Here is a 27,932-nt window from a genome sequence, read left to right as displayed (position 1 = left end):
GTTGGAACTCTTTTTCTTTCCACAAATGATAGTTGATTGATGCGAGTTGTTAGTTTTAAATCTGAGAGATTTGTTTTCTTAAGCAAAGGAAATGAATTACCATAACATTCAAAGTTATAGCCCCTTACAAGAAAGTAGGGCTAGTATATTTTATGGAGCTTAGCCTTGATGGGTTAGAGTGTATTACTCGATGATTTCCATGAAGAAAGTGAGGACTGCAGATGCTGGAGATCAGAGCTGAAAATGTGTTGCTGGAAAAGCGCAGCAGGTCAAGCAGCATCCAAGGAACAGGAGAATCGACGTTTCAGGCTTCAGGAACGAGGAAAGTGTGTCCAGCAGGCTAAGATAAAAGGTAGGGGGGAGGGGTGTTGGGAATGCGATAGGTGGAGGGAGGTCAAGGTGAGGGTGATAGGCCGGAGTGGGGTGGGGGGCGGAGAGATCAGGAAGAAGATTGCAGGTTAGGAAGGCGGTGCTGAGTTCGAGGGATTTGACTGAGACAAGGTGGGGGGAGGGGAAATGAGGAAACTGGAGAAATCTGAGTTCATCCCCTGTGGTTGGAGGGTTCCCAGGTGGAAGATGAGGCGCTCTTCCTCCAACCGTCGTGTTGCCATGGTCTAGCGATGGAGGAGTCCGAGGACCTGCATATCCTTGGTGGAGTGGGAGGGGGAGTAGAAGTGTTGGGCTACGGGGTGGTTGGGTTGGTTGGTCCGGGTGTCCCAGAGGTGTTCTCTGAAACGTTCCGCAAGTAGGCGGCCTGTCTCCCCAATATAGAGGAGGCCACATCGGGTGCAGCGGATGCAATAGATGATGGGTGTGGAGGTGCAGGTGAATTTGTGCCGGATATGGAAGTGTCCCTTGGGGCCTTGGAGGGAAGTAAGGGGGGAGGTGTGGGCGCAAGTTTTGCATTTCTTGCGGTTGCAGGGGAAGGTGCTGGGAGTGGAGGTTTGGTTGGTGGGGGGTGTGGACCTGACGAGGGAGTCACAGAGGGAGTGGTCTTTTCGGAACTCCTCCATCGCCAGACCATGGCAACACGACGGTTGGAGGAAGAGCGCCTCATCTTCCACCTGGGAACCCTCCAACCACAAGGGATGAACTCAGATTTCTCCAGTTTCCTCATTTCCCCTCCCCCCACTTTGTCTCAGTCAAATCCCTCGAACTCAGCACCGCCTTCGTAACCTGCAATCTTCTTCCTGACCTCTCCGCCCCCTCCCCACTCCGGCCTATCACCCTCACCTTGACCTCCCTCCACCTATCGCATTCCCAACGCCCCTCCCCCAAGTCCCTCCTCCCTACCTTTTATCTTAGTCTGCTGGACACACTGAAGAAGGGCTGATGCCTGAAATGTCGATTCTCCTGTTCCTTGGATGCTGCCTGACCTGCTGCGCTTTTCCAGCAACACATTTTCATCTATGATTTCCATGATTGTATTAAAGATATGGAGTTAGGCCACAGATCAGCCATGATCTCTTAAATGGCAGAATCGTTTTGAGGTGCTGAATGGCCTGTTCCTGTGTTTATCTAAAAAGATACAAGATCACATCTATATATGTCTTTGCAACGTCCCTCTGATAATTTCTACACCAATTAAAGAACTAGCAACATTTCTCTTTATATTATAAATGATGTATGTTCTTTGCTTTGAATTTATCATTTTTACCATTGCACACAATATAGATAAACCTCATTTTGGTAATCTATTTAAACTACTAATTAGTTATTTTAATGCATCGCAGTTGCACAACATAATTCGCAATACCTAATATTAGGGATATCTGTTAAATTTGTTGACTCCTTTTACTGAACTTAAAAATTCAATGATGAGCTTTATCCATATAGGTCCTCTTTAGAGAATCTAATATACAATCATCTCTTTAGGTTTTTCTTCAGCATTAGTATTATTTAATTTGTACTGCTGATTTACTTAGTCTGTACTAATGTCTGGCTTACCCACAAGACATGCTAGGGGGAAAGGGAGCATTTAATCTGAAGTTCTTCTGTTTGAGCAGGCTCATTATAAGTTTGAAAATTAAAAATGAATGAAGACTTTGAGGAACAAGAACATAATGCTTTTGAAGAACTGAGGCAAACAGAGGGTCAGTGTTCAGGGAAGTTTATTTTTTTTCTAGAATGGAGATTGAAGGAAGAGCGCTTGGAGAAATGATTGCATATTTTGAGCTTTGTGATGATATTCCATTGATAATTTGGGATGTGAAGTGGGATCCCATTATGGAAGGTTGTGAAGCTGGAGTTTGTAAATCTATAAACTATGGTCTAGCAATACAATATTGAGAGAAGAAGTAAAATCAGTGCAATATTGGCTCATATATTGGGAGCAAGGTGAATGAAAATGGCTGTGTGCTGAATAGAATTACAGAAGGTTTTTAAAAATTCATTCAGGGAATGGTGGCAGCTCTGGCTAGGCCAGCATTTATTGCCTATCTCTAGTTGTCTAGAGGGCAGTAAAGAGATACATGCAGTGCAGACTAGCTAAGGGTGGTGGTTTTCATTGCCTTAGTGATCCGGATGGGCTTTTAGTGAATTCATGGTCACCATTAGACTAGCTTTTAATTCTAGATCATTATAGAATTCAAATTTCACTGCCTTGGTGGCATTCGAGTCCATGACCACCTTATGTCCAGAACATTAGCCTGGACCTCTGGATCGCCAATCCACTGACATGACAGCCACACCATTATCTATATTTTTGTTAACTAAGCCCAAGGATATTTTTTGCTTTGTTAAGCCCTCAGTCAACCTGCTCTGCCACTTTTGATGGCTTATGTATGTGTATATTGTTATTCTTTGCTGTTTTATTCCTTTTGGAAGTGTTCCTTTTGTTTTTGCATGCCTTGTACAAAATGAATCCTCCACATTTTTCTGCATTAAATTTCCTTTGTAACTTGTCCAAATGTTTCACCAACTTGCTTATGCCTTTTTATCTTCCTCATTGTCGATGTTTCCAAGTTTTGTTTCATATCTACATATTTTGAAGTTTTGTTCTTTGCCACCGTAGAACTTAGATGATTGGTTAACGAACTTTGCATAAATTTACAATTTAACAATAAGTATACTTGAACATATTGTCTTTGGAAGTTGCATTCCAATGCAGTAAGGCCAGTAACAACATACCCATGACATTTGTTTAAAAACTGATTTGTGCTGTGCAACTGCTTCATTCTCAGATTTGAAAATCTAACTCTCTTTCTGGTTTTGGCTGAAAAGAGTGACAGAGAAGGAATGTCACTGAAGTAATAACATAAAAGCTCAGGCTGATGTTTTGAGGCATAGGTTTAAAGTCCGCATGGTGAAATTTGAATTCAATAAAACATGGGGGGAGAGAGAGCTGACCAAATGCCTCCAATATGATCCCTTCCAATTATTGTAAAAACCCATCTGGATCACTAATGTCCTGTTGGGAAGGAAATCTGCCATTCTTACCTTATTTCACCTACATGTGACCCCAGACCCACAGCAACGTAGTAGGATCTTGGGAATGAGCAGTAAGTGCTGTCATAGCCAGTGATGCCCACATCCTGTGAATGAATATCTCAGGTGCATAGTTTTGTTTCTTAGCTGACAGAACAATAGCATATAACATTATATGATAACATAAATGAGCTGAGAACTGAAACGCATGGTTATTTCTGTACATGTTATTCAGCATGGAATTTCTTAAGAAAATGCATGTTTCCATATAATCTACCTCACTTCAAGCCTGTACAAGTAAAAAGGGAAACATTGCTAATGATATAAAATGACCTAGGGAGAAGGGGTGGCAATATATGCAGACTGACATGACCTGACACCCCAGAGTAACAATTAACAAGACAAAATGGTAGTGCTGTATGAACAAATCAGTAACCATAGATTTCAACATCAAAACTGCCCACATTGAAATTGGGCAAAAAGCACCAACCACCAACTATGCCTATTAGCTGTGCATCAGTTGCAGTGTCACCACTTATAGCATGTTGAGCAAATCGGTTGGTTCAGACAGGTACAAGTGTTCAGTCAGCATTTTGCATTTCGTTGAAACACAATTATTTTACATAATGACATTAAAGTGATATTGGCCAATACTTTTGAAATTTTGAAGCTGTTGATTAACAAACGTGTGGGGTGGGTGGGGGTGCGATGGATGGGGGGAAACTGAGGCTAAGTAGCTTCAATTTACTAAGGTGGTACCTGATATCTGAAAGTTTCAATAATTCCCAAATGTTGAGTAAACCTTAGCTTAATGTTCAATTCTGTTAGCAGTATCAAATCAGTGCAGACATTGTTTACCTTTTTATAGGTTATATTTTTTAAAAAGTACAATTAGTGTAAGAGTTATAGTGGGCAAATTACATTAACACCATCATATAACAGTGATTGAGAATTTTAAAGAGGCTGTATTTGAGACTACCCAACATTGTTTCTAATCTTAAGTATAATATGTCAACAAAATAATTATTGACCTTGCACTCATTTCATTATTTTGATCGGCAACTTCTAAAGATGCATGACTATCAGTAATCCCTCATGTCTAGAATGAAGCTTTCTAGCTGGCTTTAGAAATGAGATGTCATCGGTGACTGAATTTGCAGATGGTTTATCACTTCTTACCATGCAACTCACTGAAATGCAATTAGTTCATATTGAATGCATCAATTTATCAGTTAGTAGAGGTGACGGGATTGCTGATTCAAGAAGCAGCTGTTGTTTCTATCTCTTTCCATTCTTTCAGTGGCTGTTGTTGCAGATTGGGAGCTCTTGATCCTTTTTGGTAATTTATTGACAGTGTGGTTGTGTTTTGACTTGTGATTCGTAGGTATAGATGTTAATGGAGCAAACCTGTACAGATGGTTTGAAATTGACAAGTAAGAGACTGTCCACTGGAACAGTGGCTCAGAGGTCAGCACTGCTGCCTCACAGCACCAGGGAACTGGGTTTGATTCTAGCCTCTGGCAACTGTCTGTTTGGAATTTGCACGTTCTTCCTGTGCCTGCATAGGTTTCCTCCAGGTTCTCTGGTTTCTTCCATCAATCCAAAGTTGTGCAGTTTAGATGAATTGGCCATGCTGAATTGCCCATAGTATTCAGGGATGTGTAGGTTAGGTGCAGTAGTCGGGGAAATGTGGGGTAATAGGGTAGGGGAATGTGTCTGGGTGGTGTTAAAATATAGATTTGAGATGGCCCAGGGAAACCCTTATGGACTCAGACCTGTAAGCCTCTCTTTCTTGGTTCAGCCGAAGATCATACTCTTTGGAAGTCTGGAATTAAAAACTTCTTACAGATTTTAATTTTATTTATCCCTTTTATTTACCAATAACATCATTGTTACAACATAACACTGATGCCTATAAGCTAAACAATTAGATTCTAATAGCCCAGGAGAGTAGGGTACCAGGTCTTCAAGTGCCAGAGCAGGCTACTCTGATGTACTGATACAAAGTGGCTTCCTTTATATAAAAGTTTACAAAAACATTGCATGTTCTTAATTAGACAGATAACAGTGAAAGACAATAATTCGTAAGGAAGAAAAGTTAATTGTCTCACAAACTTGATTGAGTTTTTTGAGGAAGTAACAAAGAGGATTAGTGAGGGCAGAGCGGTAGATGTGATCTATGTGGACTTCAGTAAGGCATTCGACAAGCTTCCCCATGGGAGACTGATTAGTGAGGTTAGATCTCACGGAATACAGGGAGAACTAGCCATTTGGATACAGAACTGGCTCAAAGGCAGAAGACAGAGGGTGTGGGTGGAGGGTTGTTTTTCAGACTGGAGGCCTGTGACCTCCAGTGCCACAAGGATCGGTGCTGGGTCCTCTACTTTTTGTCATTTACATAAATGATTTGGATGCGAGCATAAGAGGTACAGTTGGTAAGTTTGCAGATGACACTAAAATTGGAGGTGTAGTGGACAGCGAAGAGGGTTACCTCCAATTACAACAGGATCTTGACCAGATGGGCCAATGGGCTGAGAAATGGCAGATGGAGTTTAATTCAGATAAATGCGAGGTGCTGCATTTTGGGAAAGCAAATCTTAGCAGGACTTATACATGTAATGGAAAGGTCCTAGGGAGTTTGTTGAACAAAGAGACCTTGGAGTGCAGGTTCATAGCTCCTTGAAAGTGGAGTCGCAGGTAGATAGGATAATGAAGAAGGCGTTTGGTACGCTTTCCTTTATTGGTCAGAGTATTGAGTACAGGAGTTGGGAGGTCATGTTGCGGCTGTACAGGACATTGGTTAGGCCACTGTTGGAATATCGCGTGCAATTCTGGTCTCCTTCCTATCGATAAGATGTTGTGAATCTTGAAAGGGTTCAGAAACGATTTACAAGGATGTTGTCAGGGTTGGAGGATTTGAGCTATCGGGAGAGGCTGAACAGGCTGGGGCTGTTTTCCCTGGAGCATCGGAGACTGAGGGGTGACCTTATAGAGGTTGACAAAATTGAGGGGCGTTGATAGGATAAATAGACAAAGTCTTTTCCCTGTTGTCGGGGAGTCCAGAACTAGAGGGCATAGGTTTAGGGTGAGAGAGGAAAGATATAAAAGAGACCTACGGGGCAACGTTTTCACAGAGAGCGTGGTACGTGCATGGAATGAGCTGCCAGAGGAAGTGATGAAGGCTGGTACAATTGCAACATTTAAGAGGCATTTGAATGGGTATAGAATAGGAAGGGTTTGGCGGGATATGGACCGTGTGCTGGCAGGTGAGACTAGATTGGGTTGGAATATCTGGTCGGCATGGACAGGTTGGACTGAATGGTCTCTTTCCATGCTGTACATCTCTATGACTCTGTGAGGTCTTTGTATGCTTGAGTAATCACTACTACAGGCCCTAAGCCATTCATCAGGTGGGAAAAACATACCCAGCTGAGTTAGGCGCCTGCTAGTGAGATAAATTCCTATTATAAAGAGGTACCAGTCTGAGCTAATTGGAGAGTTCATAAGGTAACTTTGCACAGCTCACATGTCAAATACAATTCTTTTAAGAAATGGCTTCTTAAAGGGAGGGAAAACATTTGACTATAAAATGGCTTCCTGACACATTGCCAGCATCTCTTCAGTGTTAGGCCTAGAATAATTTCTAAGCTAGGAGCAGACTCCTGCATTTTAAGCACTGAATCATTCTGTACCTGAGGCTGAGATGTTACTGTAAGGTTGCATTTAAACTGATTCATTAGTCTTTGAATTAAACATGCTTTCTTTTTAGGGTTGTGATTCAAATTCAAATAAGACATAAATCTAATTAGTTAGAATTGACAGTGGGGCAGTCTATAAAGTCTGTAGAGTGGTCTGCAAGAACAGCAAGTAAGTTAAAGCTTTATCAATATGACATTTTTTAGTATTTAATAACTGGTAATGCCCACTCAATATCATCATAAAGTTCCAAAATTAAATTCAATTCATAGCAGGTAGGCACTAAGAGTTCATTTTCTACTGGGTTCAACGGCCTCATCTCTCTCTTGCTCTCTCCCTCTGTCTTGCTCTCCCTCTCACTCGCTCTCTCTCATGTCCTTCTGAACACTCGGGTCAGGGACTTGTAATACCAAAGATGTTTTTCCCTCTGCAAGGCGTAATAAGAATCCATTATAATTGACAGGACCTGACCGTCAATTACAAGGCTTTTGATAGTACCGGTTTTGTTTCAGGGTCAGAATCAAGCACTTTCATTAATTTCACAAGGGAACAATCGTCAATGTTATCACTTGGTGTCCAATTTACGCAGATTCACTGATGTTAAGGCAAATGTTCTTAATTGCCTTAGAGCATCCTGTCATCACTTGGTGAGCACATTTTTTTTAATCTTCTGCATTCCTTGGGTTCCCCCCTTTTTCAGAGCCTTCCTGCCTGTCTGTTTTCTAGTGTGCAACAAATGTCTTCTATAATTCAGCATTACATTTTAGTCTAAATGTTTAAAGACAAGTTTTAAGGCTCTCGACTTTCTCAGTGGGATACTCTTGGAGGGTCGGTGTGAACGAGTTCGGCCTAATGGCCTGTTTCTGCACTGTAGTGATTCTATGATCTATGAGTTAAGGTAGAGATGATGATTATTTTTTTGTCTTCGAGGGTGGTGTATTTGTAGAACTCTTTGCTGTAAACTGTTAACAACCCAGATAATGGAGAGTAGTCTGATAAGGCAGTGTTTGATTGGTTTGGACCTGTCTTACGTTTTGTGCGTAGTAAATAATTGATCAGTTTTCTAGATTTGCTGAGTTGATGCCAGTGTTTTAGCTATACAGATTTTTCTCCTATAATGGCGTTACAGTGAAATCTCGCTTAATATAAAATCATCTATGGAAAAAGTGGGTTTTGGGGCAGACCAGCAAAATATGTCACACTCAATCACTCAAAAATCACCCAAAGGCCTAAAACAAAATATAGCACAGCCTGAATGATGGTTTAAATCATATTTATTAGCAAAACAAAACTAAATTTAATGCATTACATTGAAAATGTATTGTTAAAGCAGAGACAGAGGGTCATCACCATCACTACCTTCAGGTGCAGTTGTGGTTGCAGAAGTGGATGGCTGTGCTTCATTTTCTTCTGATTGTTTGAGGGTTGGTTTAAAGAAGACATCTGGTTTTGCCCTTTTCCTTCTGCCTTTGAAGAAGCTGTTCATAGGGTGCCAGGTAATAGCTTATTGAACGAACTGCTACCCTGCTGTGTTCTGCATTGTAATCATTAAAGCTAAGAGCTGCAACTGCCTCTCAGTTCCCCTCAGGAAAGGAGAGTGTTGCGCTGGAAAAAGCGTAGCAGGTCAGGCAGCATCTGAGAAGCACGAGGGTCTACGTTTTGGGCAGGACCCTTCATCAGGACTGGTCCTGCCTGAAATGTCGACTCTCGTGCTCCTCAAATACTGCCTGACCTGTGCTTTTTCCAGCACCCCACACACTATCTTCTATGACTCTCTAGCATCTGCAATTCTTACTATCTTCTCAGGATAGAAGACAAAAGAGAATTAGAAAGCTCTCATGCTGCATCTTGGACTTCATCTTTTTCATCTCCAGCTTCCACTTTTCCCTCAAAAATATTCTCCTCTCAGAGAGAAAGCAATGAACCTTCAAAGATTTAATTTTTGAGATGAACTTGCTGAATGTATAATACCTCTCACATGCTCTGACGGTGGCGCATGTGCAGAATGATGTGGAGGCTTTGGTATTGAAATTGGTGCCGAACAGAGCATGTGAAACAATCCTTGCTGGAATTGTGCTATTGTGAACAGAGTTAAGCATTCTCAAAGTACCGTTTCCTAATTCTTCAGCGATGTTATAGCCAAATCGCACTACTGAAACACACTTTATACAGAACTGCCTATATTGGAACAGTGTGGCTAGATCCAACTCTTCTATACCATTGCTGCAATATTGTGAAGGCCAATTGCTTTTGCAGTATTCACTGCCCTCAGTTGCTTCTTGATATGACGTGGAGTGAATTGAATTGAATTGGCTAAAGATTGATATCTGTAATGCTGGGGACCTCAAGAGGAAGCTGCAATTGGTCATCTATTGCTCCTTCGTGTTGGTGATCGATATGAATGTTTCAGCTTTGTCTTTTGCATGGACATGCTGGGCTCTCCTGCCATTGAAGACAAGGGTATTAAAAACCGAAGGAACTGTAGGTGCTGTAAATCGGAAACCAAAACAGAATTTGCTGGAAAAACTCAGCAGGTCTGGCAGCATCTGTGGAAAAAAATCAAAGTTAACATTTTGGGTAATGTGTTCCTCCCTTAGAGTTGGGGATGGGGTTATTTGTGGAGTCGCATCCTCCTGTTATTCATTTACTTGTCTTCCACCATCCACACCTTAACATTATGGAATCCCTACAGTGTGAAAGCAGGATCATGGAGTCCACACCAACTTCTGAAGGGGATCCCACCCTGACTCAACACCTGTAACCGTACATTTTCATGGCTAATTCACCTAGCCTGCACATTCTTGGACACTGCAGGCAACTTAGCATGACCAGTCCACCTAATCTGCACATTGTGGGAAGAAATCAGAGCACCCGGAGGAAATCCATGCAGACACTGGTAGAACATGTAGACTCTACACACACAGTCACTCCAAGGGTGGTATCAAGGTCAGGTCCCTGGTGCTGTGAGGTAGCAGTGCTCACCACTAAGCCACTTTGCCACCCAACAAGAGAGGACTGAGCTTAGATCTGATTGGTTAGTTGTGGGATCACTTAACCAAGTCCATTGCATGCTGTTTCTACTGTTGATAGTTCTATACAGCATCACTTGGTTGTCAACTGATTTTTATGTATGCCTGGAGCTGTTCCTTGCATGCTTCTCTATATTCCTTAATTGAACCAGAATTGATCCCCTGGCTTGATAGTAATAGCAGAGCGCAGAGATATATGCCACGCCATGAAATTCAACTACAGTTAGCTCAGTTGTTGGTTTGCAATGTAGAGTGATGCCACCAGCATGGGTTCAGTTCCTGCACTGACTGAGGTTACCATTTGAAGGAATCTCCTTCTCAGTCTCTCTCTTTGCCTCAGGAATTGTGACTATTAGGCCGTCAGTTTCTAATCAGAGGATGACAGCAAGAGGCTGGAAGAACAGAGCAAGCCAGGCAGCATCAGGGAGGTGGAGAAGTCAACACAGCCCTATGGTCTTATAAGACTATGGTGACTTTAACTTTATCATTTAACTAAATTCTGTTTTGATGCTGCTCAGAGGTAGCCCATTTTGAATTGGTATTTATGTTTGGCATAAATTGAATTTAGGACTGTGTGGTGGTCACTGATATTGCCATAGACAAACACATTTGCAGAAAAATAGGTTGATGAAGATATGGTGGACTACTTTTCCCCCTCTTGTTAGTTCCCCACCACCTGTTTCAGACCTAGTCTAGCATTATTTCCTTTAGGACTTGGCCATCTTGGTCAAGAGTGGTGCCACTTGGTGGCTTTTATTAATAGACGTTGATGACCTCATCCAAGAGTATATTCAATATCTGTCTTCCAGTTATGTTCAACATGTAGAAATAATGATTCGCCAGCCGAAGGGAAGAGGTAGGAGATAATCGGGGGTTTCCTTACCCATATTTGAACTGATACCATGCAACTTTATGGAGCCTGGGGTCAATGTTGAGGATTCCAGAGCAACTTCCTCCCAAGTATAATCTATTGTAGTGTCACCTTTGCTGGATCTTTCCTGCTGGTCAGTCATTCAGGCCATTCCCAGGGATGATGGTGGTGATATCTGATGATGGTGAGGTATGATTCTTTGAGTACGACTGTGTTAGGTTGTTGCTTGACTAGTCTGTGGAATAACTCTCTCACTTTTTGTACAAGCCCCCAGGTGTTAGTAAGAAGGACTAATGACAGGGCTGTGTGTGCCATTTTCATTTCCAATGCCTTGTTATTTATTGGGTAGTCCATCAAGTTTCATTTCATTTTTGGACTACATAGCTGTCAGATATAATTGAGTGACTTGTTCAGAGGGTTTTAAGAGTCAACCACAATGTTGTGGGTCTGGAGTCGCATGTCAGGCAGATAGACAAGGATGGCAGATTTATTTTCATAGAAATTATTAGTGAACCAATTGGGTGTCTGCAACCTTTGATTAGCTTGTTATTCCAGATTTTTTTTTATTTCAGTTTTTAATTTGAATTCAAATTTCACCATTTGCAGAAGTCGGATTCACATCCATAACTTGGGACTCTGGATTATTACTCATTGCCCGACCACTTTCTCTCTAGTGAGTTTGTTCCTCACTTAAAGTTACTTTTGATTTGTTAGTAATTTGATGATGATCGATATTTATATCAATCCAAGCTGCCCTGGTACTGCAACTCTCAACCTTCTGATGAGGATTTGAATGCTTCTACTACTGATCCTCCAATCTCTCTAAATATTGTATGATTTTGAAACCGTGGCATGGATTGAAAATTTATACTTGCATTTTTGTCATGTTGATATAGATTAATTAAGGTATAAATTGTGTGAAATTTTCCTACCATATCCATTTAAACCTTGATTTGGAGATGGTGGTGTTGGACTGGGATGTACAAATTTTAAAAAGTCCAACCGGTTTAATTGGAAGCACTAGCTTTCAGAGCACCGCTCCTTCATCTCCTTTAAACCTTGAAAGACATGCATGCTTTATAAGCTGAGATTTTACCTTTCCAAATATGGTTTGTATATTTTTTATAAAAGATAAAATTTGAGCTAAAAACACTAGGAATACCATGATTGGAGGACTTTGTGTGCATACAATTTTGAAATGTCAAAGCTCATATCAGTGTCATAGAATTTTGTAGCAATTATTAAATTACTTTTAGCTCACACTTGTTTAGTTCAATGAGCAGTTGTGCTGATGAGTGATTCTAGGCATTGGTATGCATTTTATAATTTAAAACGTCAATATGCTTATTTTATTATACAGATTTCAATGGAGAATGATTACCTTGGTCCACGCAGAATTGAGAGTCTGAAGAAAGAAGATTCTGATTGGCAAAGGAAAGCCCACAGGGCTGTGTTATCTATACAGGATTTGACAGTGAAGTACTTTGAGATCACAGCTAAAGCGCAGAAAGGTGATGTACCTACGTTTTGCAAATATAGGTGCATCCTGCAATTTAAGCAGCAATACTAGTGTTTAATCGGAATGTGAATTTAGACCGATACTCTGAATCAAGATATCCAATGTTAGATGCATATTAGATGCTTTTTTAAAAATTTTGAATGTTCAAAATTAGGGGAAGTATAAGTTTTGCATCCTGTCTGTCTAACCTTTGTCATAGGAAATGTTTTAGAGATAAATTATTTTTGTGAGGTAACAGAAGAATTGATGAGAGTAACAAGAACATACTTAATAGGAGTAGGTATAGATCTTTAAGCCCATTAAGCCTACTGACTATTCAGTACAATCAGTGGTTTCAACTCCACTCTCCCATGCCTTTCCCATTTCTCTTGGCCTCCATCGATACCAAGAATCTGTCAGTCTTGAATATATTTTGTGATGGAGCAACCATAATTCTGAGGCAGAGAATACCAAAGATTCACAATTTTTTGAGGTTCTTCCTCACCTGAGTGACTAGCTCCTTATTCTGAGACTGTGCTCCTGTGTTCTAGATTCCCAAGGCAGGAGAAGCAATCTCTCAGTTTCTGCCTTGGTGGGCTCTTTCTGAATCTTGTCTGTCCCAACTAGACCACTTCTCATTTTGCTAAACTACTTAGAATACAGACCCAATTTACTCAATCAATGATTAAAGTTCATCTGATCCCAGGAACTACTTTAGTGAACCTGTACTATTGTAAATCCATACAGCAGTAACCAAACTCTGAGACCAGAGGTGTGCTGATTGATCAATGTAAAAATGTACACTAAGTAATAGAAACATAATAAGGGAGTTACACATATTGCTATCATACTTTGTTTACAGTTTAAATCACTTAAATAGGAATACCACTTTGCTTTAAGTAAAATTTATCAGCAAAAAGCTTCTCACTTGCACCCTTGACTGATTACAAAAACATTGTGGTAGATCGTGGTATTTGAGAAGAAATTGTCTTGGAATTGAATCAACTGTTGATATTTTGTGTGACTATTCGATTGAACAAGTTTATTTACATTGATGAAAACAAATGACATTAGAACAATGTTACAGTAAACTTAGCGGTATATAATTTTTGTCAGTTTATCAAGAGTACCAGTACTTAGGTGCCAGTTAAAACAAAGTTTGCTGTATTTCCTCAAATATTCTTGTACACTAGACTCCTTACAGTAAAGGCCAACATGTTATTTGCTTCCTATACTTAACACATACACTTAATGCTGGGAATGAATTTAAATTGAAACTGAGTCTGTGGTCCTCTCAGTTTAAAAAATAAAACATTGCAACACTTCCTGAATCTGGAGAAAATGCTACAATAAGTCAAAGGCAAAAAAGTTTCCACTCAGAAAACTTATGTGCACATCTGAGGATGTTAGCAGAGTAATTCAGGTGGTTTCAGGAATTCGATGTGATGGAACAAATCATCATGGTTTATCTTAAATCATTCCTTCACGTGGACATTGGTGGGTTGGCTACCAAATTCCATCAGGTGTTTGATTTACAAAACAATGGAGTTGATATGCAATTAATTGCTTCACAAAATGATATTGAGCTGAAAGTCAGAACAAGGGGCAGCAATTTTTGGAGACTTGTAAACAGAGGAAAAAACTTTGTCCTAATATCCTGTCATTTACTTTGACTTCACAGACCTCTGAGACAGCATTCTCCCACATGAAGATAATTAAGTATTGCAAGGAAATAAATTCCCATTTTTATGGACTGAATACACTTAGCAGGCTCAAGCTACAACTCAAATTTCAAGGCATTGACAGATAATGAGCAGTCATAGACTTGGTGAATAGAGAACAAAATGAATATTTATATATACTTAGTCTTAGGTTTATAAAGCTCTTTTTTTAAAATTTTCTCTGGAATAGATCGAGTTGAACTTAAATTCAAAAAGTGATCTTGTGCTTAAAAAGTTTGAAGACCACTCTTCTAAGAGACTAATATTTATTTTACCTACTGTCTTTTTACTGTACTTGTAAAAGTTCTTACTGTCCTTCTTTGTTTCTTGTTAGTTTCCCCTCATTCTGTAATCTCTCTAATAGTGAAGGCTGTTAGAGTTGAGGTCAAAATTAACCGTGATCTAGCAGAATTCTAGAGGAGACTCAAAAAACAAATGGACTACTCCAGTTCAATTTTTAAAAAATGTTCTTATGATCTATAATTGATCAGATCCAGCAATCTTGAAGGGAGATAGGGAAAGGGTTAATTGGGACTAATGTAAGAGCAAGCAGAAGCTCATTTAAATGATAGAGGGACGTAGAGAGAACTCATGGATTTGTATATGCCACATTTAGAACAGAAATACGATGGGCATTCTTGTACAGAAAATACATGATCAGTATTTCCATTTGAAGTAAGTGGGAACCAACTAATTATGCAAATTGAGGTTTCCCCACTTTGTAAGACCTTGGTGTAATTTTACTATTTTACTCGTTGGGCTGTCAGGTCATCTAAACAGTTAGAAAAATACTAGTCCCTATCCGTGATGTTAGTTGGCTGTGACAGGAAGCATTTGTGCATGTGCCAATGATGTTGCAGTTTTCCATGTACAGTGGTATCATCATAAATGCATGCATTTCTGAAGAAGGACCTGGAGAGGCTGGGGCCCTGGTAGAAGCAAGGACAGAGACTTGAACTGGGATCACGATTGGGATAGCTAGCCTCCATTTATCTGTTTTGTGCTTATTTGTTAAGGTAAGGGGCAGGAAGTTTAGAGGATATGTGAGAAAGCAGTGTGTGGAACTCACTGCAAATGATGATAGTAGAGGCAGAGTCTCTATACCTTTAAGTAGTATTTAGATACACACATCGCATAGAAGGCTCCGGGCCAAGTACTGGGAAATGGGATTAAAATAGTTACGCGCTTATTCTTGACTTATGCAGATTTGATGGGCTGAGAGGCCTCTTCTGTGCTCTCGACCTCTGATCACTACTGACTGACATACAAATGATACGAAGCTAAGTGGGATTGTGTGTTGTGAGGAGAATGTAAAATGGCTTCAGGAGGATTTGGGCAGATTTACTGAACAGGCAATAAAATAGCAGGTAGAATATAATATGGCAAAAATGTGGAGTTATCTGTTTAGCTAGGAGAACATATAGGCCGAGTATTTCTTAAATAGTAAAAGGTTGAAAATTTAGGTCTACAAATGGACCTAGTGGCTTTGTCAAAATGTCACTGAAGCATAATATGCTGTTGCAACTAACCATGAGGAAGATTAATGGAATATTAGCCTTTATTGCAAGAAGATTTGAGTGCAGGAGTCGTGAAGCCTTCCCTCATTGTTTAAGAGCTTGGTTAGACTTGGAGTATGTTTGTGGTTTTTGTTACTTTTCTCAGAAGAAAACATTATTGGCATTGAGCAAGTATAACAAAAGTTCACCAGACTTATTCCCAGGATGGGGGACTGTCTTATGAAGAGATATTAGGCAAACTGGACCTGTATTCTCTAGTTTCTAAGAATGTGCGGTGATCTCATTGAAACTTACAAACTTCGTAAAGTGATAGACCGAATAGATACAGGTAAGATGTTTCGCCTACTTGAAGAGTTTAGAGCCAGGGGGTATAATACAAAAATGCCGCTTTGCAATCCAAGATGAGGATAATGTTCTTTACAACACATTGTGAACATTTGGAATTCTGTACCACAGAGGGCAGTAGAGGTTCAGTTTTTGAGTATGTTTAAGGTAGAGATTGCTAGTTCTACAGTGGTGTATAGAGTTATGAGGATAGTGTGAGTAAAAGACAATGAAGTGTTTGATTAATCAGCATTGGCAGTCCCTCGCAGATGAGGATGATTCGCGGAGTGAGTCTGTAGGTAGCTGTACAGCTATGACGGGCTCTGTTACACTTGAGGCAGAAAGTGGTCACAAGAAGGTGAGGGTGGAGCACTGGTGTGGCAGCACACTCCTTTCACTGTTTTTACCTAGCTTCTGCTTTTTCCTGAAGGCAAGTCTCGAGGTGCCCCATGCATTCCTGGATGCTCCTTCTCTATTTGAGGTGGTCTTGGGTCGGTGATCCCCAGGTGTCTGTGGGAATCCTGCACTTTGCCAGTGAGGCTTTGAGAGTATCCCTGAAGTACTTCCTCTGACCACCTGGGTCTTGCCTCTTGTTTAAGATGGGAGTAGAGCACCTGCTAGGAAAGTCTCGTATTGGTCATGCAGACAACGCATGAGGCAGCACCAGTGCACCAAACCATCTTGACTACATCATCATCAGAGCCAGAGATTGGAAGGACATTAAAATCACCCATGCCATGACAGGAGCTGACAACTGCTGGATAGACCATTGCCTGATCTAAATGAGGGCCAACATAAATATAACCCGGCTGTAGGAGAGACAACACGAGCAGTTGATTAACCATGATTTAATTGAATGGCAAGGCAGATTTGGAGGGCTGAATGGTTTACTCCTGTTCCTGTGTAGAAGCGCACTAATGCCCTTTTTAGAAGAAAGTAAGCTGTCCTTATCTGGTCTGCTGTGCGTGTGATTCACAGCCCACAGCAATGTGGTTGATTCTTAACTGCTCCTTTAAATGACCTGGTGAGCCACTCCGTTCAAGGATGAAATAAGTGATATAAATCGTTGATAATTTGTTCCAATGTACTTTGAGATGTAGTTGAAACTTTCTCCAGTCTGATCGCGATATTGCAGCATTTAACAAAATATAAAGCATGCTAAGCTTCAGCAAAATTGTTAACTTTTGAGAATTGCTCTGTTCTGACCAAACGTTAATAAGTATTGTAACTAATTTGGTTGCCAAATTACAAAGATGGAGTTTAGGTCCCAGAGGCAGTTCAGAAAAAAAGCCTCTGGTTTGATCCCTCATGACCAAAGGTCAAGCTATTTGGAAACAAACAGTGGATGAAACTGAGCTTTTAAGCCGTCAAAAGAGACAGCTGTGAAGTGACCTTGGGAAGGTATACAATGGTGTGGAAAAGGTAGATTTGTAACTTAACATTGAAATAATGGGATAAGTACAATGATTTACATAAAGCAAAAAAGCCAAATAAATAATGTCAATTCTGAAGAGGGGTTAACTCTGATTTCTTTCCAGAGATGCTGCTAGACCTGCTGACCTTTTACAGCAATTTTAGTTTTTGTTTCTGATTTGCAGCATCTGCAGTTCTTTTGGGCTTGTTTGTTTTGTTTGGTGAAGAAGGCATTTGGTACACTTGCCCTCATTGGTCAGAGCATTGATTTATATTGGGATGTCATATTGTGGATGTACAGGATGTTGATGAGACTGCTTTTGGAGTACTTTGTTCAGTGGCAGTCACCCTGCATGGTTGACACGGACGATTTGGAGCAAAGGGTCTGTTTCCATGCTGTATGACTCCATCCCTGGAACAATTCTTGTAAATCTCTTCTGTGTTCTTTCCAGTGCATTCATACCCTTCTCATACGGTACACAGAACTATGCACAACTCTCCAGCTAATATCTAATGTGTCCTATGTGATAAAATCATAACCTCCCTGCCTTTATACTCTTACTAATGAAACTCAAAATGTCATATGATTTATCAACATCTCTCTACCCGATCTAACTATCTATTTTGAGGGAATGTACCTTAACTGTGCCTGATTCATCTCTTTGAAGGTAGTGCAGTGTTCAGCTACTGTTTCTCTTGTTAAACTTCAGTTGCAGTCTGTCTGCTGCATTGAAGTCATCTCTTCGGCTAATCCAGACTAAGAATAATTAATTGGCGATGTCATTTTCCATTATCATCCTGAACCTAATGATAGAATGGTCACTGTTTTGAAAATGTTCCTCCATTGTCACATGACCTACTTGACCCATCTCATTCTCAACAATCAAGTCTGGCAGTGTCTCCTTTTTTGTTAGACTGAGTATATGCTGCTGTAAGAAGTTCTGAACACAGTCTAGGAACACTTATTTCTCACTGCTTCTTATGTTACTACTGTCCCAGTATATATACAGGCCCTCCCTTAAACCAGTTTCTGTTTTCACTGCAACACCCACAAAGCAATCAGTGCCTGTAACTCCCATTCTTGTTAACTATACACTGTACCTAGAGGGTCTTGTGGCACAGAAGTAGTGTTCCTACCTCTAAGCTGGAAGATCTGTGTTCAAGTCCTACCTGTCATAGACATGTGTCATAACATGCTTTAAGAGGTTGCTTAAAATAATAGTATTGTGCATTCGCATACATATAGTTTAACCTGGGGAGGCAACGTCCTAATGATATCACTCAACTAATAATCCAAAAACCCAGGTAATATTCTTGATCTGGGTTCGAATCCTGCCATGGCAGATGGTGGAATTTAAATACAATAAAATTCTGGAATTATGAGTCTTAACGGTGACCCTGAAACCATTGCTGATTGTCAAAATTAATTTTAACTCTTCCCATCAGCAAAAGCGAAGTGTCTAGATCCTCTGCAGTTTGTACAGATGCCATCTCCCATAGAGCCAGTTCCACTATGCCAGGAATCTAAAACCCTCCTTCCTGCACTATTATTTGAGCCATGCATTCATCTGACTTAACTTCTTTCTGTGCTCACCTGCATGTGGCACTGGGAATAATCTAAATAATATTACTTTAGAGATCCTGCTTGCCAATTTTCTACCTAGTTCCTAAATTCCATTTGGAGGACCACATACCCTTTGTACCTATGTGCCTGGTACCACTATGGACTGCATCCTCTGGCTATTCGTGTTCTCAAAAGAATGTTCCACAGCTGATTTGTGCCATCCTTGCCCACAGTATCATGGAGGCAAAAACCATTCGAGTCACATTCTCAGCTGCAGAAATGTCTGTCTGTTTCAAAATGCTGCATTAGTATAAATTGAAGTTAAGATAGGCAAAAATAAAATTTAAGATATTTTAATATATTCTGCTTTGATAACAATTTCTACCTTTTGACTAATCTGGGAATAGCATTGACCAGAAATTGAACTGGATCACACATACAAGTATTGTGGCTACAAAAGCAGGTCAGACATTAAGAAATAAGTGGAGAGTAGCTCACCATCTGACTCCCCTGTGGCCTGTCTGGCATCTGCAAAGCATAAGTCAGCAGTGTGGTGGAATACTCCTCACTGGCTGGGTATGAGTGGAGCTCCAACAAATCTGAGAAGCTTGACCTCATCCAGGAGAAAGCAGTCTGATTGGTTGGTACCACATGTACAAACATTCACTCTCGCCACCACCAGTGCTCAGTAGCAGCAATGTGTACAGTCTGAACAAATCACTGAATAAATTTGCTGGATCATAATCCTCAAACTCCCTTTATAATGGAAACATGGGTGTACCTACACCAAATAGCTTGCAGCAGTTCAAGAAGGCAGCTTGCCATCACCTTTTCAAAGGCATTTACGAATTGGTAGTAAATGCTGGTCCAGCCAGCGGTGCCCATTTCCCTATGAATGAATAATAAAAGGTATATCAGAGTTGCCAAAGAAGCTAGTGGTGTAAACAGCATTTTGACAATTGCAATATAATTAGACAAGATCTGTCATTTTAGGCTGTGGTCCAAAATGAGGCACAAACAGTAGATGCTTCACTACCTAGTTGATCTTATTTTGAATGAACTGATTTTCTTTTAGCTGTGTATGATCGGATGCGTGCTGACCAGAAGAAATGTGGGAAGGCAGCCTGGGCCGTGGCAGTTGAGAGGATGGAAAAACTTCGGTACGCAGTTGCAAAGGAAACACTACAGCTGATGCGAGCGAAAGAGATCTGTCTGGAACAGAAAAAACGAACACTCAAAGATGAAGTAAGTTTGTAGCATTGTAGCAAAAAAATTGATCTGAGGAAGGGTCACTGGAGCCAAGACATGGACTCTGATTTCTCTCCACAGATGCTGCCAAACCTGCTGAGTTTTTTTTCAACAATCTATATTTTTGTTTCTGATTTCCAGCATCCGCAGTTCTCTTGGTTTTTTTGTAGCAGTGTAATGTTGATGGTACAGCTAGTCCTCAATTAACATTACTCTGCTTAACGTTACTTTGTTTTAATACCCTTTGCTTTTTGGGGCCTTTTGTTTGATATTTTGTGCTGACATTTTCATTTTGGTGTCAAAAAGTGTGGTGCTGCAGAAGCACAGCCAGTCAGGCAGCATCCAAGGAGCAGGAGAGTTTACTTTTTGCGAAGAAGCTTTCGAGGCAGCGGTGGGAGGAAGGGGGAAGGAATGTGTGTGAGGTAGCTGGGAATATGATAGGTAGATGAAGGTGGGGGGTGGTGGTGATAAGTCGAAGTAGAGGGTGAAGCAGATAGATAGGAAGGAAGATGGACAGGTAGGACAGTTCAAGAGGATGGTGCCAGGTTGGAAGGTTAGATCTGGAATAAGGTGATGGGAGGGGAGATGAGGAAACTGGTGAAATCAACATTGATCCCGTGAGGTTTGGAGGGTCCCAAGGTGGAAGATGAGGTAGTCTTCCTCCAGGTGTCAGGTGGCTAGAGGCGGCCTGGGACTTGCACGTCCTTAGCGGAGTGGGAGGGGGCGTTGAAGTGTTTGGCCACTGGGCAGTGGGGTAGTTCGGTGCGTGTCCCTGAGGTGTTCTTTGAAATGTTCTGCAAGTTGGCGTCCTGTCCCCCAGTGTAGAGGAGACCACATTGAGAGCAATGGACACAGTAGATGATGTGTGGGGAGGTGCAGGAAAGTCTCTGTCGACTGTGGAAGGATCCTTTGGGGCCTTGGATGGAGGTGACGGGAGAGGTATTGGGTTGGAACGCAGGGGAGGGAAATACATCTCTGGCGACAATTCCCTCCCCACCCGTATCTGCATTCCACAGAGGCCATTCCCTCTGTGACTCTCTTGTTAGGTCCATCTCCCCCCCCCCCCCCCCCCCCACAAACACCCTCCACTCTCAAACCCACACCTCTCCCTTCACCTGCATCTAAGACCCCAACGGATCCTTCCACATCCAGTAGAGGTTGTCCTGCACCTCCACACACATCATTTACTGTGTCTGCTGCTCTTGATGTGGCCTTCTCCACATTGGGGAGACAGGACACCAACTTGTGGAATGTTTCAGAGAACATCTCTGGAACACACTCCCTAATCAACTCCACCTCCCTTTTGGCTGAACATTTCAGTGCTCCCTCCCACTCTGCCAAGGACATGCAAATCCTGCGCCGCCTTCACCACCAAATTCTAGCCACCTGACACCTGGAGGAAGAACACCTCATCTTCTGCCTTGGGACCCTCCAACCACACGGGATCGATGTTGATTTCACCAGTTTCCTCATCTCCCCTCCCACCACCTTATCCCAGATCCAATCTTCTAACCTGGCACCATCCTCTTGAACTGTCCTGCCTGTCCATCTTCCTTTCCACCTGTCCGATTCACCCTTCACTCCAGCCTATCACCGTCACTCCCACCTTCATCTACCTATCACATTCCCAGCTACCTTGCCCCCAGCTCCATCCCCCTTCTGTTTGTTTCACAGTTCCCATGCAGCACCCCCCCACATGCCTGATGAAGAGCTTATGCTTGAAACGTCAACTGTCCTGCTCCTCGGATGCTGCCTGACTGGCTATGCTTTTCCAAGGCCACACTTTTTGACTCTGATCTCCAACATCTGCAGTCCTCACTTTCTCCCCTTGTTTTGGCGTCATTTGTATGCTTGATTGACGGCAGAGCAGTGAATGTGATCTGTATGGACTTCAGTAAGGTGTCATCAAAGTTCTTTTTGGTAGACTGGTTAGCAAAGTTAGATTGTATGGAATACCGGGAGAACTAGCCATTTGGATACAGAGCTGGCTCAAAGGTAGAAAGAGAGTGGATGGTTGTTTTTCAAGACTGGAGGCCCATGAGCAGTGGTATGCCACAAGGATCAGTGCTGGGTCCACTATTTTTTTTGTCGTTTATATAAATGTATTGATGTGAACATAAGAGGTATAATTGATAAGTTAGCAGATGACACCAAACGTGCGGGGACAGTATGGTGGCTCAGTGGTTAGCACTGCTGCCTCACAGTGCCAGGGATCCGGGTTTGATTCCAGCCTCTGGCGACTGTCTTTGTGGAGTTTGCACATTCTCCCTATGTCTGCGTGGGATTCCTCCAGGTACTTTGGTTTCCTCCCACTAGTCAGGGGTAAATATAGGGTAATAGAATAGGGGAATGGGTCTGGGTGGGTTACTCTTGGAGGGTCGGTGTGGACTTGTTGGGCAAAAGGTCCTGTTTCCACATTAGGGATTCTATTCTAAAATTGGAGGTGCAGTGAACTGTAAGGTTACCTTATGGTACCACAGAATCTTGATCACATGGGCCAAGGGTTGGCAGTTGAAACTTAATTTAGATAAATGTGAGGTGCTGCATTTTGGAAAGGCAAATCAGGGCATGACTTATGTACTTAATTATAAGGTCCTGGGAATGTTGCTGAACAAATGTAATTTAGAGTGAAGGTTCATGGTTCCTTGAAAGTGGAGTCCCAGTTAGACAGGATAGTGAAGATGATGTTTGGTACCCTTGCCTTTATTGGTCAGTGCATTGAATATAAGGGTTGTGAGGTTATGTTGCAGCTGTACAGGACATTGGCTAGACCACTTTTGAAACACTGCTATCAGAAGGATATTGTGAAACTTGAAGGGGTTCAGAAAAGATTTAAAACAACGTTGCCAGGATTGGAGAGTTTGATCTATAGGGAGAGGCTGAATAGACTGGGGCTGTTTTCCCTGGAGCATGTGAGGCTGTGGGGTGACCTAAAAGAGGTTTACAAAATCATGAGGTGCTTGGACAGGTAATAAGGCAAGGTGTTTTTTTCCCAGGGTAAGGGAGTCTAAAACTAGAGGGTTTAGGTTTAAGGTGAGAGGGGAAAGATTTAAAATGGACCAATGGGGCACCTTTTTCATGCAGAGGGTGGTGTGTGTATGAAATGAGCTGCCAGGGGAAATGGTGGAGGCTTATACCATTACTACATTTTAAAGTGATAGATATATGTATATGGAGGGTTGAGGGGATATAGGCCAAATGTTGGCAAATGTGACTAACATTAATTTAGGATAGCTGGTTGGCATGGATGAGTTGGACTGAAGGGTCTGTTTCCTTGCTGTACAGCTCTGTGACTCTATCTAGTACTGCATCAATGTAAAAGCAAAATACTGAGGATGTTTGCAATCTGAAATGAAAAGGGAAAATGCTGGAAAAACTCCAGGTTTAGCAGCATTTGTGGAAAAGAAACTTGTGTAATACCATGAAGTCTGAAGACTCCTATGTGGAAATGTTTGCATTTAGGCTGCAGGTTTGGTCTTTCAGCAGTGCTCATTTGCTTCTCAGTCTTTGCTTCCCTTGTGAATTTGAACTGAGGTCATGGGCTCCATCTCATGGCTGCAGGTTGTCACTGCAAGTACCAACTAATAATTTGTCATTAGATGGTCACTCTAACTGTGCTGTGGAATCATACATTTTTATACTTTTTTAATTTAGTATATTAGAAGTTATTTTATGTAGGAAGTATATGAATTTAGCAATTGTTGATACTGTGTTTCAACTAACAGGATACAGGTATAATGGTTTAATATTTTTCTCTGGTAAAACGATCCTGGAACCAAACTCCAGTTTTAATATTGATTTTAATCAAATTGGTGCTTTATTTAACACTTTTTCATGTAAAGTTGTGATTTTCAGGAAAGCAACCTCTATCTTAAGTGAAAACGATCTGTTCATAAAAATAAATGTAAATTGTGCGCAAAAAGTGGAAGGAGGGAATATTAAGTGAAGAGCAGCACCAGAGACCTGAGTTTGATTCCTGCCTCAGGTGACTGTTCGTGTGGAGTTTGTACATTTTCCCTATGGCTGCGTGGGTTTCCTCTGGGTGCTCAGTTTTCCTCCCACAATCCAGAGCTGTGCAGATTAGGTGAATTGGCCATGCTAAACTGCCTATTGTGTCAGGTGCATTAGTCCGGGGTGAATAGGGTAGGGGAATAGGTCTGGGTGGGTTACTCTTCAGAAGGTGGACTTGTTGGGCTGAAATAGTAGGGAACCTAATCTAGTCTCATTTAATCTAAATTTTCCTGATACCTACAGTCAGTGATTCTGAAGTTGTGTACAATAGAAGAGACAATTTTGTCCTAATGAAACCATGTTATTCTGAAAATAGAGGGTGATGAAACTGATGATGCATTAGTTACAAATATGTCTAACAGTGAGGCAGAAAAGCATATATGTGATCATAATTAAGGATGTTAATATGATAGTTGATTGAAGCCAGCTTTGTCTGATGAGTGAGGAAGTACAGTAAAAACTGACTAAAAGAGGGAGAACTTGATGCAGATTTGTATTTAAAACTTATGGTTTCAGCATGCAATATGATTGTAATGTTGGTAAAGTGTACATTGTTTGTTTAATTCAAATGTAATTGTTCGCCCTGAAGTGATTACCATGTTGGCTATAATGTTCGATTGTTGTTCATTGTCAGTACATCTGTGATGCTTTTTATATGGAGTCATCTTCTTAAACATAAAGGAATAGAATATTTAAGGGTGACATTGGTCCTAATGGCAGGATGGATAAACGCCACCTTGATTGCTAGTGAGAACCCCCAATCCGATTTGAGAAATTAGGTTTAACTGTCCTGTCAGTGCTCAGGTGCCATGAGAAGATGGTCTCCCTGCTCCAAATGCTGCCATTCAGTCAAATTCAAATTTTTATGTGGCAACCTCATCATACGTGGCATATCCCTCCTAACCATCTTGATTAAATTCTGCCCAAAATGTGCATTAAGAAACCTAGTTGATTTCTCTTGTGTTTACTTGCGGACTTATGCTAGCATGGTTGAGCATAGTGTTGTGAATGTTGGATCAACATTATTTGTAATCATTTCACTGCTGCAAAGTAGAGTATAACATTTTTGTCTGTTTACATATTCTTTAAAACAGATGCAGAGCCTTCAGAGTGGCACAGATGCCATAGCACGGCTGGACCAGCTGGAGGCAGACTATTACGACATGCAGCTTCAGTTGTATGAGGTGCAGTTTGAGATTCTGAAATGTGAGGAGCTGCTATTAACAGCACAACTTGAAAGCATTAAGAGGCTCATTGCAGGTGTGGTGGAAAATGACTTGAACTAGGTTGTGTAGTATAAGTAAAATGATTTAAATAGTTGGGACCATCTTATTGGTTCTCATAATGCTGCTACTGCCTTTTCAAATAATTAAATTAACTGAGTTCACATGTTGGAAGACATATTTCTTGAGTGCATGGATTTGTTTTCCATAAGTCCCACACTACTAAATTGCTCGTTATAGTTGCTTTGCTATGTAGAAAATATTTACCCTTGTTGCAGAGAACAAACAAGAGAGATATTAGCACAGCTCTATTGCCTATCTCACAAATGCTAGCATTAGCAAAGGCATGGGATAATATATCAAACTTTTCTCCCCTTATGTCTATCTTGCTTTTAAGAAAAGTGCAAAGCAGAGGTTTTCCGACCTTGACAATTAATTTTGTTTGGTGGGAGTGAACATAACAATGAGGATGAAACATGTAAAATGGCATTTTTATTTTAAAGTTTTATTTGGTTGAAATTTGATTCATAAAATGATAAATGTTCTCTTTTAAGAGAGTCACAATTGTTGACTTACATTTTAATAATGGTACAGTTCAATATAATTGGAATAAATGATCTAACATAGTCATTATACTTGCTGTCCGCTGATATTTTCAAAATATTTGAAAAATTATGCATATGATATGCTAGAGATGCCAATCTAATATAGATTTTCCTTCAAAATTAATAGAGTCACATTTGTATGAAGTGTATCTAAAATGAATTGGAGGTTTGATTGAGAAAATGGGCCCTGGAAATGGTTTTACAGTTTGGCATGAGAATATAGTTTGCAGGCCAAGTTAAGAGTTCAGAAAGAATATTCCTACTAGTGTTCTTCATAATGCAACTTTGGTAATTATACTTCAAGGGTCTTTAACTCAGTAAACCAAACTCAGCACCACCTTTTCAAGAATAACTAGGGCTAGGTTATAAATGTTAGCTATACCAGTAGCACCCAGATTCGATTAGTAAATATTGTTTTCATGTCAGTGAATAAAGGGTCAATAATGAATCCAATGGGGACTCCAAGGGTAGCAAGAAAAAAACATTTCTAGAGATACCCTGGCTATGACAGACTAGGTAACAGAGTTGAAGCATGCAACTACTGTCCACCAGGCATTGGTGAGGAATGGATGCTTGACTGTGTCAAATTAGGGAGAGGATTTAAGAAGGTCAAGAAGAATAGTGGCACCATGATCAGTCACACAACATAATTATTTGTGAATTTGACTTAGGCCATTTTAGTACTATGGCAGGGTTGAAAGCCTAATTTTGGGATTTTAAGCATGAGCTACAGCAATGTTGCACATGAATTTTGAAGGTGACAAGATGTTCGAGGATTTTGCAGCGTGAAGGGAAGTTGGAGATTTGACAGAAGCATGTAAAGAAAGAGAGCTTGAGAGTAGGTTCTTGAGGAAGGGTTGACAAAGCTGACTTTGAAATAGAGGAGGATAGTATCTTTATCAGAGGAAAACTAAAGCTCTTGTATTCCTAATCCAGTTTGAGAGTAAATCATTTGTAATGACACCTATTGGCATTCATTGCAGAAAAACGAGAGGAAGTTGTTTACTATGACACTTATGAAAGCATGGAAGCCATGCAAGCAACAGAGGATATGACTGCATCAGTGATCCCACAGAAAATGGAACTGTTGAAGCTTCAGCAGAAGGTTCGGCAACTGGAGGCTCGGCGCAGTCGCATTTCAGCCAAGAAGGCCTACCTCAGAAACAAGAAGGTGAATATACCACTTGCAGCAGTGCTGGCTTAGTTTCATTGCAAATTGAATTTGCTATTTTAATACTGTGCAAGTTTAGTTTTTTTTATTGAAAGTGATTCTAAAAGGCAAAATTGGGTGTATATTACTCTGATGCCTGAATTGCAAAAAAAGGTTGGCTGTAAAGCATCTGGTTACCTCTGGTGTTATTCATCGGGCATGTACTGACTGCAGAGATGCTAACATGTGCCTGACATGTATACTAGAAGCATGTCAAGTGGTGAATTTTCGCATCAAACGCACCTCTAACACTAATAACCGAAAGAATTGTGGATGCTGTAAATCAGAAAGAAAAACAGAAGTTGCTGGAAAAGCGCTTCAGGTCTGGCAGCATCTGTGAAGAGAAATGCGAGTTAATGTTTTGGGTCCGATGACCCTTCCTCATAACTGATGGTAGCTAGGAAAATGTTGTTTTATATGTAGAAGATAGAGTTGGTGGGAGGGGAGTAAAAGGGGGAGATAGAGAGTAGAACAATTCGACAGACAATGGAATGAATAACGGATCTGGCTAGGAGAGTGAATAGCTGTCAATGGAAACTGTTAGTAGCTAACAATAGGTAGTATGTAATGGCAGGC

General features: G+C 40.9%; 1 protein-coding gene across 1 annotated transcript in view; it reads left to right on the top strand.

The window, feature by feature from the left end:
- jmy (junction mediating and regulatory protein, p53 cofactor) overlaps nt 1-27,932 on the top strand; it is a 116,644-nt gene that overhangs the window by 47,483 nt on the left and 41,229 nt on the right. Inside the window, exons 3-6 of the mRNA XM_072596183.1 lie at nt 12,383-12,533; nt 20,135-20,304; nt 25,413-25,578; nt 27,130-27,317. Coding sequence (XP_072452284.1) covers nt 12,383-12,533; nt 20,135-20,304; nt 25,413-25,578; nt 27,130-27,317 — 675 coding nt within the window. The remainder of the gene's footprint in view (nt 1-12,382; nt 12,534-20,134; nt 20,305-25,412; nt 25,579-27,129; nt 27,318-27,932) is intronic.

This window comes from Chiloscyllium punctatum, chromosome 2, assembly GCF_047496795.1.
Source record: "Chiloscyllium punctatum isolate Juve2018m chromosome 2, sChiPun1.3, whole genome shotgun sequence".
In the NCBI taxonomy this organism is placed as follows: domain Eukaryota; kingdom Metazoa; phylum Chordata; class Chondrichthyes; order Orectolobiformes; family Hemiscylliidae; genus Chiloscyllium; species Chiloscyllium punctatum.
The sequence above is the reverse complement of the archived record's forward strand: the minus strand, read 5'-3'. Positions and strand labels throughout refer to the sequence as shown.